Source organism: Cupressus sempervirens, chromosome 9 (assembly GCF_028749045.1).
Source record: "Cupressus sempervirens isolate cs-2001-9-10 chromosome 9, ASM2874904v1, whole genome shotgun sequence".
Taxonomy (NCBI): domain Eukaryota; kingdom Viridiplantae; phylum Streptophyta; class Pinopsida; order Cupressales; family Cupressaceae; genus Cupressus; species Cupressus sempervirens.
Genome location: NC_143126.1, coordinates 305,862,961 through 305,880,274, shown reverse-complemented (window position 1 = coordinate 305,880,274; position 17,314 = coordinate 305,862,961). Strand labels below are relative to the sequence as shown.

Sequence of the window (17,314 nt, the reverse complement as noted above, 5' to 3'; positions counted from 1 at the left end):
ATGCCATCTTCCATTTTCATCTTCTCTAATTTCTTTTTTATGATCTTTAACATCTGGGCCACATTGACTAATTAGAGAATTTTTTATGTTGATGGGTAAATTAGATCTATCTAGAGGTTGTAAACCTTCCCAGGAGTTTTCCAAAAAGAGTGCTTCCTGCCCCTTGTCTATATCCCAAGTGAGATTGTCAGTTATTAGATCCCGACATTGCATCATGGAATTCCATACTTTTGATCCTTTAGGTGGGTTTTTTTTTCAAAATAAGTATATAGGTACATGATTATTTAGGTATTTATGATAAAGGATTTTTGCCCATTTGCTTTCATGTTTGTGATACATTCTCCATACTAATTTAGCTCCTAGAGCTTTGTTTTGCCAGCTTAGGTTTGTAATGCCTAATCCACCATATTCAATAGGTCTGCAAATTCTATCCCACTTTATCTTTAGCTTGTTTCTTTTATCATCTTTACCTTGCCAAAAAAAAATCCTTAATTTAGTATCAAGTTGTCTTTTAACGCCTTTTCGAAATGGCAGACATGACATTTGATAAGTAGGTATGGCTGATAAAACAACTTTGATCAATGCTGATCTACCAGCCTTTGTTAACCATTTCCCTTTCCAGCTTTCCATTTTTTTTCTCTAACTTTTCTAATATTTGGTTCCACATCTTAATCTTCCTGGATCCCCTTTTTCCAGTTGAATCCCAAGGTACTTGCATGGAAATGTTCCTTTATTGAAACCCACTATGTCACATATATTCCTCTCTAGATCCGGATTGGTATCAAGGAAAAATGATTCCTGATTTATCTAGATTTACTTCTTGACCTGATGCTTTCATATATGTTTTAATGATTTCCTTATAATGGTTGGCTTCCTTCACTGTACTTTCACCTAGTAAAATTGCATCATCTATGAATTGTTGGTGTGTTATCCTAGCCATGTCCTCTATTAGTTTGACTCCTTTAATTTTTCCTTGTACCTGCACCATCTTTATAGTTCTACCAAAGGCTTCTACCATGATGATGAAAAGAAAAGGTGATATTGGATCACCTTGCCTTATACATCTTGTTATGTTAAAAAAATCTTTAGGTGTGCCATTGATTAGAAGGGATATCTTTGGAGCTGATATACAATCGAAGATTATGTTAATCCATTGCTTCGAGAAGCCAAATGCTTCCATCATTTTTGCATGAAAAACTCCAATCCAATTTGTCATAATATTTTTAAATATCTAATTTCATTAACATACAGCGTTCCTTGTTAACTTCAATTGAATGAATTAGTTCTTGAATAAAAATTATCCCATTATAAATAGATCTATTAGGCATGAAGCTAGTTTGTTATTCTCAGATTAGTTTGTTTAGGACTTTTTTAAGCCTTTTTGCCAAAGCTTTTGACAAAATTTTATATATCGTGTTGCACAGGTGCTATTGGTCTGAAGTCCCCTGGTGTTTCATGATCAGGTTTCTTAGGAATAAGGGGAACGAATGTATTATTAATCTATGATAGTAATGAAACTGAATTCTTGGTTGCTTCTATAGCCTCCATAGATCATTATTGAAGATATCCTAACATTTCTGAAATAAGAAGGCCTGAAAGCCATATGGTCCTAGCGATTTGTCTAGGTTAAGAGAAAATAGTGCCTCTTTTATTTCTTCTAATGTAACTTTCTTATTTAAATTTTTGTTGTCTTTAGCAAATATTAGTTTAGGAATATTTTTTAACATTTTATTTTGTGCTTCATAATTAGGGTATTCATAATTGTTTAGGATATCCGAATAGTATTTGACAAAAGTTTATGCGATTTGATTAGGGTTTTCTATTTATTGACCCATGCTATCTTTTGTTTTGGTAATTTTATTAATATTTCATCTAGTAATTATACTATTGTGGAAAAAAATGTGTTTCTAGCTCCTTCTGTTAACCATATTTCTCTTGATTTTTGCTTCCACTATATTTCTTCTTTAGCCAAAATGGTTTCTTGTTTTACCAATAACTCTTTTTCTTTTATGTATTTGTCATTGTCCATACCATTTTTTATGACTTCTTCATTTAGTTTCTTTATACCTTCTTCATTATCTATTTTTTCTTTAAAAATATTGTTGAAGTGTTCTTTATTCTATTTGATAATTTTTCCTTTGAAGCCTTTTAATTTTGACACAAAATGAAACATTTTAGATCCATCAAATTCCTCTTCTAACCACCATCTTTTGATATGTTGTTGTAATTATCATCTAGAAACCACATCTTTTCGCATTTAAAGGGATTTCTAGTTGGTTTTTGTTGCTCGCTTATTTCTAGTTTGACTGGAAAGTGACCTGATCCAGCATAAGGAAGAATACATCTAGAAAGTGAGAAATTGAAATTCCTAAGGTCACCTTTATATATAAATCGATCTAATCTTTCTGCTATAAGAGTGAAGTCGTTCCTCCTTTTATTCCATGTAAAAAACCGATTTGTAGTTGGGATATCAATGAGAGAGTTTCTTTCAAACCATTCTCTAAAATCGATCATAACTTGCATTACTATTTGTGTGATCCACCTTGTTTTTCTTCCAGATTAATAAGTGCATGAAAATCTCCCCCTAGGATAAAGTTTTTGTTAGTTGCGTATCCAAAAAGTTGCTTATTTATGTCCATACTACCTTTTTATCTACTCTAGAAGTTGGTCCATAAACATTAACGATGGTAAATTGAATATCGCTTTTAAGATTTAATTTTTCCACCCATCCAATTGTTTTTTGTTATTTGGAGATTAACTACTACCTTCATTGGATCCCATAAAGTTCCTATACCTCCAAATGCACCTACTGATTCAACCATTTCAATCTTCTAGTAACCTAGTTTCTTGGCATTCAAACTATTTGTTTTCGCTACACATATCACTTATTATTAACATTTTTTCACCATCTCTATTATTTGCCAAGTTAATCTTTGTTTTTTCTTTTGATCCTTCTGTAATAGTTTGGATTTTAGGGCTTTCATCTTGCTTTACATTACGTGCAATTTTAACCCGATTTTCCTTGGATTTGCTTGGTGACTATTCTTGAACGACATCTAATCTTTTCCCAATTTGTCTATGTGGTGGTAGGTAAACATTGCTCTTTTCATTTTTTCTTTAAAAGGCTTGAATTTTTTCTATGTTTATAGATTGTTGCCTATAATTTGTCTTCCCATAGTTACCTTTCAAGTTTTTTTCGAGTAGATCCTCATTTGAAATCGTAGTTGGTTTGGTCTTTGTAATGGAAATTCCATTGGCTTTCTGTTGGGTATTTTGTTCCAGATTCTTTTCTTTTTTACTGTCGTCCATCCCTCATTATTGTATCTATTATCTTGATATTTGAAATTAGGGCTTTCTTGAGATCTTACCACATCCTTCTTCTAGGATATTTGTGCCCTCCTTTGCCCCATCGATTTTTGAGTTGATCGCCAGTATTTTGTTTTTGTGAAATGTAATTTTTGCTTCTCTAATGAATCTGCCTCAAGATCTTTGATCCAATTTTGAGAGTTATTTTCCCCATGTTTCCAGCTCATCTCTTTGTCATTCCCTAAATCTGGAGCTTCCTCTTGCAGAATTTTGAATCTGTTATGCAGGGGTAGGGTTTCGACTGTCGCATATTTTGTTTTGGCAAAGTATTTTGTCGGAATCCTTCGCATGGAAGTTCGATGGAACATGTTCGACGATGTACTAATTCTTTCCGCGCTCCATTTCCATGCATACCGATGAGAACTGGCCTGAACTTTCCTTAAACTGAAGAGGAGACTATCGTCGAACCGCAACAAAATGGGATTTGTATATTTAACACAAAAAAAAAAAAAAAAAAATTTGCTTGACATTTGGGCAAGGAGGAAAGATCCTATTTAGTTTGATCGAATCATTTTGTTCGGTATCTCTAGATTGATAGGTCTCTGATACAATTTTACGAGTGACAATGAGTGTTTGATTGTTCTTCTACCACAATCTAGAAATGTGTTTCATAAAACCACACTTAGGGTTTTCATTAATGAATTATGTGCACTTGATTTTTTATTATGAATTTTGCAGAGCAGTTTGACGCCTCCTAATGCTACATTTCTGATAAAGGGCGGTAGATCGCTGCCAAATGAAATCACCGCCTTCACAAATATTAGGATTATTGCCTTCTAAATATTGCTTGCACATGTCGATGAGTATAGATTACAGTATGCTTTTTCCTTACGGATCAAATCGTCCCAATGCAATGTCAAATCGACATGAAGATACAATCCACCGATAATTCAATGTCTTTGCAAGATCGAATAATGTGGTTGTCTTCACCAAGAGAAATGGAGAGCCAGATCAACTATCGTCCTGACGCTTTCTCCTGTGTGCATAGTCGTATGATGCCTTGCCTCTTAGTTGAAGTATCTATATTTCAAGAATATAATGAAAACATAACTACCTAATTTTGCAGAATTTGTTAGTGCGAAGGTTTGGAATTTGCTTCTAATCAGATGTAATTCAATATGATTCACTATGCAGTACACTATATAATTAGCCTTTTTAGTTTTTTAATTATTATTACTTTAAATAAAAACTAAATATATATGTAAATTTCTTTTTTAGTAAATAAAAGAATATTGTTTTGAAGTTAATCATAACATTTAAATATTTTAATGATTCAAGATTTGATAGGGATGATTTTTGTAGTTGGAAAAAAAATTATTATTATTTAGTGTTACGTTGTGAATGTGATTTTTTTATATGAACATTTTATAATTAAATTGGGCTTTAATAAACACTTGATTTGTTTTACATATGATTTTTTTTAGGATTTTTTTGTAATGATTATTTCATGATGGTTTTTATATGAGTTGTTTAGTTGGCCAAACTAGGATGTGCACCAGAGGCTTTTGTGATTTCTTTTATAATGTTTATCTAATTGGAGGTCATGATGAGCTTTGTGATTTAGACTAAAAATTACATTTATGGGATTTACTTTCTTGGGCATTTATGTGTACTTGGGTCTTAAGAACCAAACTACTTTCGGGTTGTTTGTTAAGGAACCAAATTTGATTATTATGGTTATTGTGGGATGGGACACAACTGTGGTTTATGTGCTTAGGAGAGGTGATCTAGGTACATGTGTTTGGGAGTGGCTTGCAATAGGGGTCCGGAACCCAAAGTGTTCAGTACTAGGGTAACCTATTTTAAGTTGTGTAACAAGTGATAACATAGTAATTAATAAATCTTGCCTAACCCATACCTTGAGATACATTAAGCAGATAATTTAGAGATGTTGCTTGTATAGGCACAGGATGGAAATGGGATGATACCTAGTGAAAGGTATGACTAGTTTCCTCGTCATCATCAGAGGATATTGTGATTTTGCATAGGTCACGTTGAGGGTCCGAGGTCCAGAGCAACCAGTCCAGGGTAAATGCTTGAGGGTATGGGGTCTAGTGAGAGACCAGTCTAGGGTAACTCAAATTGTTTGACCATGTGATGACACTCCTTAGTATGTAGCCAAAGTCTACTCCATAAATTTTATATGTTGCCTTTGGTGGTATACTTGTGGATATTTCTTTTGATGGTATATTTATTGTGAATTGTACTTATTATGGGTGATTTGCTCTCATTGGTGACACTGAGTTATTTGCTGGTTATTGTACTTTTGACATGTGACTTTTGACTTGAAGTGGATATCTTTCATTGGCTTTATCTCTTGATTTTGATACTCATTTTGTACTTGGTATCTGATATGTTGAATTGGTATGAGGTAATGGATTGGTTGATCATCCTTTCAATTTTGGTTATCTTTTCTTTACAAGTAGTTGTGTTACCCTTGAGGCAGATTTGGCTATCAGGATTCCTTGCCTAGGATTGCTTTATGATTTGATTATCTGTGTGTGGATCGTTCATTGTCTTCCCTGCATAGCAAGAGTGGAAGCATGACTAGGTGACCATGCAGCGAGAGGTAGTGACTTCTTACCATTTGGGTCCCCCTCAAATTGGCAGATGTTGGATGTACGTTGATGTCGTTGTACTATTATCACTCTTGGAGACTTCTATCCAATTGATACATATATGTTATCATGTATCTTTATTTTGATGTACTTGTACCTATCCTCGCATACCCTACAACATGTGCAGTGTATGTATTTCATTGCATCATTTGTATTTATGCATTAGCTTATGAGATGATGTATTTGTTATTCCTTTATGATCATGAACATTGTACTTAAGATTTAAACTAATTAATATAAACTTCTTAAACATGACTCAACGTAAAAGAACCCGTGAGGAATGTAATATGTAACGTATTTGTATAAGTGGTAATGATGTGTATGTGTATATTACTTTTCCATTGTTACTTTGATATTAGTTTAACTTTTTTTTTAAAGTAGTTCAATAAACATTGTAACATGTTAGGTTTGTTTATCTTGGGTTCTCAAGCAGGGCGTTAATAATCACCCTCAGTAGTGAGTTGATCATTGCAGAAGGAACATTCTAGAGTTTGTTTGCAGTTTATAGGTGGAATTTAGGTTATGAGATCATCATTTTTGGAAGGAAGAAGAGCTCAATCTCCTCTTGTGTGTAGCTACAGATTAGAGTCATTCAGCGTTAGAAAACTTCATCTAGCAACCTTAGATATAACCACATAGCAAGAAGGAAGGAGGAATTGAGAGGGGTTGATTGAACTTAGTCATTTCCCAGTGCCAAATTGCCATTGAGGGAAAATTGACATATCTAAAGGAGTCACAAGATCAAGAATCATATTGCAGGCTATTATTCAGTTTTGGCGTGTGGTATTAAGCAACCCGCATTGTTGCAGATGCTTGTGGTGGGTTGGCACTTGACATTTCAGAGATTAAAACTGATTTATTGAAGCCCAAAATCAACACCTTGCAAAAGAACAGGCCAGCAAATCGGATTGTTTTCATCCAGTATTGATTAATAAGAGCAGATCAAACCTCAAAATGCTCTCAGCCTAGAATTCATAGCATGTAGAAAATTGGGCATTCTTCACTGTAGATTGGTATCATTTCAGACCCTACTATCAATTCCATTGCTGGCTGCTCATGTTCCAAGTTGGTGTCATACCTATTTGGATATTGTTGTCCTACATTTTCTCACCACAAAATCTAGGTAACAGTATGAAAATTTTCAACTTAGTTTCACATTTCTCTGAGTTTAGTTCATTATTTAATTGGTTAGTATTGATTAACCAATCGATTCCAACTAATAGAATGAATCATTTTACTAAAGCTTTTCATCAAGTCCTTTTAGTTTTTCTGTTTGTTGAGTCTATGCTTGATTTTTGAAGCTTTCGATGTTTTTTTTCTCATTTTTGAGCATGTGTTTGTTGGCTTTTGGTCCTTTGGTTTTGCTCAAGTTATTGCTTTCGGTTTTCCCTTCGATTCAGTCTATCTTAGGGCTTAATTGGAGTTGGCAATCAAAAGTTATGACCATTGTAGTGCCCAAAAAGTGGACTCTCCAGGTGCAAATGCACGAAAAAAAATATCATGTTATATTTTAAAGTTGACATTCACTTTTTGAAAAATATAACATAAATCCACTTTGTTATGTTTTTAAGTTACTTTATCATTTTAATTTTTCACTTAAAAGTAACTATAGAGCACTTTACGTTATATTTCTAAGTTGAGTTGTTTTTTTACTTTATCACTGAAATGACTATATTAACTATATAGTTTGATTTAATTTTTGAGTTTTAATTCAAAAACTCTTAGTAAATATTACTTTTGAATGATATTTGCACATTATATATTAATTTATATAGTGTAAATATTATTTATGACCCATTTAAGTAATATTTCTTCAAAGATTAAATTGACATGTGCTTAATTCATCACTTAAGTTGTGCATAGCATGTCTACAAGCACATTTACATGAAAATGTGTAATTACCTCTAGAAACCACAATTTTGAACAAAAAGGCAATTTGAAAACACATAAAACATGTAAATACATGTGTTTTAAAATATGCAATGACTTGCCAAGAGTGAGACATGCATATTTAAGTGTTTTCAAAACATGCAGTTACCTCCAAACAGTGTGATTTTGCACTAAAGGTCATTTTAGAACGTATTATGAAATATGTAATGCACCCCAAAAGGTGGGATTTTGCACTTGGACTCTATTACATGTTTTTAAAACATGCATATGCACTCAAAAAGTACGATTTGAATAAGGAGACTCTATTACATGTTTTTAAAATATGTAGTCTTCCCCAAAAGGTGCGATTGTAATAAGAAGTCTCTATTGAGTGTTTTTAAAACATGTAATCTCCCTTGAAAGTTGCGATTTTCCTTCGAATGCATGTATATGTCTTCATAAAACCCAATTTTGAAGATTGAAGGGAAAACTCCATGCACATTCCCTCCAAGAACACATTTTATACTAAAAATGCTTAGATTTGATCATAATATGGCTTGAAATTCCCAAGAGGGTCATTTTTGCATTTCTTGGCATTATCATGCCCTAGACATTTGAATTCATGCCAAAACCGCTTCATTCTGTGATGATTTGGAGTAACGTTTTTGTAAAAATAAACATCCATTTTTATGGTATTGTTGATCACGTTTTGGCTCATGGAAGAATCATTTTGGAATTTTCAAGCATAATCTTGCTATTGGAAAACACGTTTTTTCCCTCCATTTGCAAAAAACGATTCATTTTGGGGCAGATTTGAAACAATTTTTAATGAAAAACGTCCCAAGAATTTGCATTTCTAAAAAATCTTGGTGTTTTAAGGGATTGTAGGGCACGTTTTGGGCATTCCTATTCAAAACATCTCATCGAATGCTCATTTCATATTCATCATTGCAAGGTTGAAGAGGTCCAAATTTTTTTTGAGAATTTTTCAAAGTTGGAACTTCTTCCCCTTCATTCTTGACTCATTAATCCTCAAGTAAGTGGACATTTTCTATTTTGCTCATCAATTCATGCTTATCTTGCTATTTCCAAGCGTTTTTTAGCTTGATGTTGCACACTTGTTGATATAGATGCCATGAAAAGTGCATTTTCTCTTTAAAAATGATGAAAAGTCTCATTTGCATACTTTTGGTTTTTTCCCAAATTCCAAATTCGAATTTGCACTTTAAAGAAACTTGCCTCTTGGCATGTTTGAGTCTAAAACCAAAGGCATGTATTTGTTTTGTGCTTGTCTTCATTGTTTTCTTACTTGTTTTCTTGTTTTTCTTCTTTTGGAAGAAATCACAAGTTCTTTCCCAAGAATTGTATGTTTCACTTCACTTCACCTTACACCTCTTCGTGCAAGTGCATTGTTTCATTCCATATTCACCATTTCATGCCAAGGCACATTGCATCCATTCCTTTCATATGCAATTACACTTCAAGAGCAATTACATGTAATTCAACTTTTCATGTCAAGACACACTGCATCTCATTCTCCACATACGATTACATGTAATCTCACCCTCCATCCACATTTACATGCAATCTCATCCTTTGTTCCCATTTACACGCATTTCCATCTTCCAAACCTAAATGCATGTCCGTTTTACATGTAATCCACTTTGCATGTAATAACATCCAAAGAACCTATTTTTAACTAAAGGTCACACTTTTTAAGTCAAAAGTTATCATTTGCACGCATTCATATGCATCCCAACTTGCATTCTTGGTCATACCCATGTAAGCCCATCATTGCCCACATGCAATCCATCTTGCCAAGTCCGACTATGGCCCTTTCCATCCAAACACATATGCTTTCCGGTTCATTTACAGCCATTATATGTGTTCCATAAGTGTCTAATCCATACTTTGAATACACACCCCTCAAGGATTCGTCATTGTAACTCAAATCCCAAAGTTCTCAAGGATTCAATTCATTAGAAGATGTTATCATCTTCATGTTGCGGCACACTTTTCAAGATATGTCAAAACTTTTTCAGAAAGCAAAGATATCCCATCATGAAGGCATGTTTTGATTCGCAAGAAGCAGTAATTCATTTTATCTTCATTTTCCCACTGGTTGTCCAAGAACCTGAGTTCGTGCGAGAATGCACCAAGCACTTTGTTTCAAAAAAAAGATTGCAAATGCTTTTCCAAAAGTTGTTACAAGTTTACCTCCGGACATCATTGAGGAGGTCTTCAAAGTACCAAAAAAACTAGAATGTGCAAGTCTGGCAAAAGATAATTCACAACTTAGAATGAGGAAAAGCTTGATCATGTTGAGTTTTCAAATCACAACTGGAAACTCATCATGGTGAATGCAATGGCGTAGAATACAAGAATCCCCGATCTCGTAATCATCATCAAGTACAAGGCCTTTGCAAACAATCCACAAGATTGATTCATTTAGAATCAATAGCCCTCTTTCTTCTTCTTCTTTCATGTTTGTAGTTGGAGAGGATGTATTGCAGGAAATTGTGTAATACATGTAATAAGATTTACATGTGTACTGACATGTAATTCAATAATTTCTCTTGTTAGTTAGACCGGGTCAAAGTTGGTTCAATTGCTCCCACTTTTTCCTCCTCAATTCTTTTGCCTATATAAAGGAGTGTTCTCTCATTGTAAAATCATCTTCGTTGTATACAAGAAAGCTCTGTCATACTTGTGCATGCAAAGCTTTGATTGTGTAGTATGAATTTGGGAGAAAAGTGAATAAAAAGAAGCAAGTTGTTTCGAAGCTTTGACAGGAAACAATTGTGATAGAGAAATTAGAAGCTTTGACTATAATTTGTCTATATTGTCTTTGATTCATGTTATTATTGTGTGTTCAATAATAGAGCATAGTGAGTTAATAAGCACTCAGAGCCGGAGCTTTGACTGGGAGAGATTGTGGTGATACATAGACTGAAAGCTTTGACTATGGCTTCTATTGCCGTCTCAAATTCACGAAAAATAGTTAGAATTTCCCTACTTCTGAAAGTCTTTGCGCCCCAATGGTAGAGGTTTTTCTTATAGAATAGAATAGAAATCATCTACTTCTGGAAGTCTTTGTGCCCCAGTGGTAGTGATTTTTCTTATAAATTAAACAAATAGGGCTTAGAGCCAAACCGGTATACTTTCAGCCTTTGAGTTGGTGTTGGTTTATTGGTATCATAGTTTCCAGCTACCAAATAGAAGTGTAGTTAGAGATTTCATCTTGCCCATTACTCGCTCCACGGGTAAGTGGATTCTTTTCTGAAGGATAAAAGGAAAGAATATGGTAATGAGAAAAGAATATGGTAACACTCCTTACAAAATCTCTCAACTTCTTGCTTACCTTGAGTTGATCCAAGGAATGGTGAGAAGGGGGAGCCTTCCCTTTAATGTAGGAGAGACTATCTCACAAACTGTGGCTAGTCTACCTATTTTGCAACTAGATTTTCACTAAGATGTCGGTTGCCAAATATCCACCCGACAGTATGCTTGGAATGATTCTCTAGTTGTTTATGTGATTTGAAAAGAAATAAAAGATTACTCTTCCTCATTGTAAGTGTAGAAAAGTTGTGTTGGTGGCAATAATATTTTCAACGATTCAAGTCAATTAGTTTCAGTATTTGGCATGCCTAATCATTGCCAAAATCCAAAAAGTTATAAAACCTTAAAAAATACAGAAACAAAACCAGAATATACAAAGGAATCCAAAACAGACATCACACTGGTCAAAGATACAATTTGAAACAAATAATCCATTTTCAGCCATATATCCAGCTGGGATATTTCATTGACAGGTTTAGCCACCTGTATATTCTGGTCAGCTTGCTGCCATATCATTTTCTAAATGCATTCAATTAGAATAGTCGCATGGTTGGAAGCCCATTTGTTCTCACCTTTCTCTCTCTGGGATGTTGGTTATCAAAAAGTATTGAAGATATTGCATGTATATTTTTTAAATTGCAAAAGTGTTTAAAAAAATATGGTGGATTTTATGAGGTAGTGTTTATTTGAAAATATTGTAGTCACATGTTTTGTAGGGTCACTTATCTTTTTTTTATTATTGTGTACTCTAAGTAAGCATGTGTTGTTAACTTCAGATGAGTCGTAAGGTGTTGTGAAGATCCACATGATGTTTATTATGATGCACTGAATAAAGTTGAAAAATGTTGTGAACATTTGTTAGCTTAGCTTCTATTTTATGACAATAGATATATAGGTTGGAAATGAAAATCTGAATGAATCTAAGAATGACAAACTATGTAAGCTTGTTACCTATTGCTTTAGGGTCTATGTATTTTTCTTTAAACCATTTCAATTGAGGTAATGGTTGGAAGGATAGGGTTCTTTGCTTTGCGGATTTATATCACCTTCCCCATACATAATGGATCTTGGATGGAGTTGAACATTGCTTGGTTGGATTCTACATTAGTCTTGAATACTTGACCCACTTAAACTACCACTATTTCATACGTGGAACATTTAGGCAGGTTTTCTATGTAGATCTTTATTTACTATTTAAGGGATGGATTACTGGATTCAACTGTACTACGAGATTTTTGTACTCCTAGATATTATTGCCAATCTATGGATGTAATCCTTGTACTAAATTTAGAATGGAAATCTATTAGAATATATCATAGAATTATTATTGTTCTTGCTATGGATTTTTTAAGTTACTTATTCCTCTCAAAGCACAAGAAATTGTGGTTCGCATTTTTTATTGTTTGTTACAAAGCATTATAAAACTATTAAGAATAATCGTCACTTGAAAAGTGTTTTCACTTGCTGGGAATGAAGCTTCTCAAAAGAAAGAAGAATCCCAATGCAATACACAATAAAAGGTTGCAAGTCAAGTTCTTTACAATATCACTGTTAAAAGGACTGGATTATCAGATGAGGGTTTGAACCACAACCCTGTCTAGAATGTTTGTCCACATGAAATATTACATGATTAATGTTGAACAACTGACATTGTGGAAAGGAAGTACTATTAAAGAGCAGGTGACGAAAATCAATGAGCATATTGTAAAACAAAAACGTAAACCGATTCTTTCTAATATACTTATCGAATATACAACTACAGAAAAGGGAAGCCTCAAGTTTCAACAAATCAAGAGGGGAATAGTTTGATGATTCAAAAGAGATTACAAATTTTTATAAGGAATTAAAGCATTATTATTGCAATGTCATCCAAAGGTCCATGATCATTTGTCAATTGCCATCCCTATATAAAGCAGCAAGCACAAACTCCAATAGCACAACATAAAGTAAACTAGTACAGTCTATAGATACTAAAAACCAAAAAAATTCTGACACATACTTTCACCAGGAAAATCAAAATACTCCAAAGCGCACCACAACTCGCCTCCTCGCATGCTTATATTTCTCACCTGATAACCAAAACAAGCAGTATCATCAGATACCAGAATCAATTCAATGAGTCACCTTGATAACAGACCAGAACAAACCATCTACACGAATTTGATTTCCATAATCATTCTATAAAAATGCATTGTTCTAAAGCTTGAATCTAAGGATGTGCATGAAGAATGATGTTAAACATTCCTGTAAGGTTAAGAAGCATGGTTTTGTAACCCATAATGTCAATTAAGATATAGTTTGCAAGCTGGCATTCAAAGTACCAAGGAATTTAACACATTGCACATGCAAGAAGTCTCAAGCATCAATGCAAGGACACCTAATATTGTAGCTAGATTCATTTTTATAGGTTTCTACTTATTTCAAACTTTCCTGTAACATTGAATGCCTGGTTTGAATCATTAAATACCATTAATGAGAAACTTAGCTAAGTATTAAAGAGTGACACAATGTAATTCAGAGTGTCAAAATTGGGTGGAGAATTCAATCTACAATATATCAAAATCAAAGTTTAAATGTTAGAATGGAAGGAGGAAACCCAGGTGCTACACAAAATTTTCTAGGACACTTTCAAAACAAAGCCAATTGATGGCAAATAAATTCCCACAAAAAGCATGGTAGCCACATTTAGAATAGGATATATACATAGGTTTGCTCAACCAAACCAGACAAACATAGTTACACGGGCCTGGGGGACGTGGGGACGGGGGACAAGGGGACAAAGGGGCCTCAATTTGGGGATGGCTAGGGGTCGGTGGGGGGACAGCAGCAGGGGACGGGAGGGGGGGACGAGGGGGTATATAGTATATACTATACATATAATACTTAAAATGCTAAGTATGAAAAGATGTATAACAATATAAGATGTAAAGATGGAAAATACTAATTTACTAAAATAATAAAATTTAAATACTCGACTCTTGAACATTGTATTGAACATTGAACATGAAAGAACTTTGAACAATAAATATCAGAATTTTAAATACTCAAATGAGCAAATGAAACAGTTCTAACTTCTATTATATAAATATTAAATAAAAAAGTCATAGATATCAAAATAATGAGCATCTCATCATTGAGATGACTACATTGAGCAACATGATAAGATATTCAATACGCACAATAGAATATTAAAACATATTAAGTTTTTTTTGGTTGGACAAGGCACACTAAGCCGTCCCCTGGAGGGGTCAGGGGACCCATCCCCCCCCCATATTGCGCCATTGGGGTCACAGAAACGCCATCCCCCCATCTCAGTTGCATTGGGGAAAAAGGGCGGGGATGTGTCCCCGTGTTACTATGCAAACAAATATACACAAGGGTGGCCAATATATAACAATTGTCATAATACAACTTGGCACCTTCATTGTTTATCAAAACTTGCAACTATATATATCTCCCAGAACTACTGAGAACAATAACACCAATGAGAATGATCATGGGAATTTCATTAAAAACATATAAATTTATAATAGTTGGCCATGAATGTGTTGGTCAGAAACCATGTGACCATTGCTCATAGAGAACACAAGTAGAGACAACGATGACTAACTACTCCCACAAATTAAATACCTATGCAAACATATATTCTTGCTCAAAAATACAAAGTCAGATAAAAACTGTATTAATTCATGTAACTGAAGACAATGCATAACAACAGAAAATATTATCCACAATACTAGATCCAATACCTACATTAAGTCTCGTGAGTAGACTAAAAAACAGTTGCTAAAACTCAAATACTTATTGTTAGTGTGTAGCATCTATGGGAAATGTGGAAGCAAGCCACACAAAAGTGATCATTAATGACCATTGCAATGGCTGCCCAAGCTCAAGCTCTTGTACCAAGCTTGTCAAAACAGCTAACTGTAGAGAAACAACTCCACTCATGGCCCTGTCTAGACTCTTCGACTTCTACTTTCTCAGCATCTATCATGCACTTCATAATTTCATAAATAGCACTTCTTTTTTTCAGCTCCGTAGTCAAAGATGCTCTACTGTTGACATATGCCAGATTTTCAGCATCCAACAGATTCTTAAGTTGTTCAAAGCTTATGTTCATGATCTTCATCTCTTTGGCTTTCTCTAATTTGTTGTCACTAATATCAAGTTGTACCAATCCCAAATCAGACCTTTAAAAGTTATCACATAGGTTCAGCTGGGATATGCTCGCTTGTTGCTCATTTAGTTTGTTTTCAAGGCAAAGGAAGCATTTCTTAGTTATACTCCAACTAGACAGGACAATCACAAAGGAGTCATTTGTAGCCATCCCAAATGTACTAAAACTCCTGTTAGTCTGTTTATGACTGTATATAGTATATTATGAATGGGATTCTTCAACATGGAAACTGGGTGAGTTGGTGGGCTTAGAGACAGCTTGAGCAGGCGACCACATTGGTTAGTCACCCAGGTCCAGATCATCTTGAAGAAGTTCATCTACCTCAGCAACTGCAACGTGAAACTACATCAACATCACAGTCAGATTCTCCAGGGGTCGTGCATGCTCCTCAAAGCCTCCAGTGTCTTTTAGAGCCCCAGCAGGGATCCCAAACAGCCTTGAAGCAAGATAAATTTAGGCACCATTTATGTTTGTACTATAAATAGTCTAACTTCTTGTAATATATCTGTTTGATGAACAAAATGGTTAAATAAGTTTATGTTATGTGTGATGTTCGTAGGCAAACATCTAATTCCTGATTAGTCATGTTGGACATAATCTTGAAATAGAAGTTAGAATGAAACAAGTAAAGGAGAAATTGTATTGCAATTATACAAATTATGTGTTTGGAGACATTAATTTAATTTTTGTTATGTGCATTGTCCCAATGCGTGGGTACATGTTCTCCAAATGTTGCACTTGTCCACCTAGGACTCTCACATTCATAGACATTGTCTGATACAATTGCAGGGGATATTTATATACAGATGCGTGGAATGGATCAATGAAAATACATTTCTTTTACACAATTTTACATAATTGTATTATTGATATCCTATTCCTGCATTCTCTGTGCTATTTATACTATTGAAGTTGTGTGTTATTATGTAAATAGGATGTGTGTTGAGTTTCCTCACATTTATAGTATATTCCCTGGGTTGGATCTGCATATTTCACATGATACCAATCCTGGGATTCATTGTAGAGACAGCCTAGGAATGGAGTATTCCTACCTGAGAAATATATATATATATTGGTGAAAATCAAAACTAATATGAAGATATGTTTACCTGAGCAAAGCTACAAGGAAGGTGGACATACATTAGCACCGGACCAGATGGCATTCCAGGATTGCAGCCACAGCTGAATTTATTCAACAGGTACCTGCAGATAAATAAACTGGGAAAACATGTCAAACATATGTTTGTTTTCCTTCCAACCATTCTTTCTTTGACTTGGACTTAAAGGGGAGCAATACAGAGATGAAACCTCCTCAGGCAGTTTGAAGATATATTCAGAAGATAAGTACCAGAAGAGGAAAACAAGCATCTCATTGAGGCAATTTGTGAGCTTTGAATGTTAGGCATATAGGAATCACATATTACTACTGTGATGCAGACTCTCTAGACTTGATACCCTCAGAAGATCTGTCTCGATAGCAGAAAAAGAGCAGAGATGAAGATTGTGCTAGTATGGTGCTGGGAATGATTGGGTATCAATGTTTTTCAACATCAACATTTCAGATCATGCTCCATGATCCATCATCAGGATGGGAGAGTTCAAGGATGCAAAAAATGACAAGTAGTAGACTAAGCAGATGCTTAGAAAGATGAGAGATGGGAAGTACAAAGGAAAAGAGATTAAATAAAAATAAAAAATAAGTATATACATACACACAAACAAGAAAGATTAAAGAAGATTAAAAAAAAACAAAGAATATATTAAGTACAAATAAAACACTAAAACAAGGCAAGAGCCTACAACACAATGGTAACTTGTGAGCCTCTCATGTGGGAGGTCTTGGGTTCAAATTCGCATAACACATAAATAATTAATTACAATAAATACTAATTAATCTAGGCTTCGGCCGTTTACCGATCCGAAAAAACAAAAAAAAACACTAAAA

The 17,314-nt window shown here is 34.2% G+C and overlaps 1 protein-coding gene across 3 annotated transcripts in view; it reads right to left on the bottom strand.

Moving 5' to 3' along the window:
* LOC149538618 (uncharacterized) overlaps positions 1-17,314 on the bottom strand; it is a 262,043-nt gene that overhangs the window by 186,588 nt on the left and 58,141 nt on the right. For all 3 annotated transcript variants that reach the window (XM_089799930.1, XM_089799931.1, XM_089799932.1), the window contains one exon: positions 13,192-13,261. In XM_089799930.1, the coding sequence (XP_089656056.1) occupies positions 13,192-13,261 (70 nt within the window). The remainder of the gene's footprint in view (positions 1-13,191; positions 13,262-17,314) is intronic.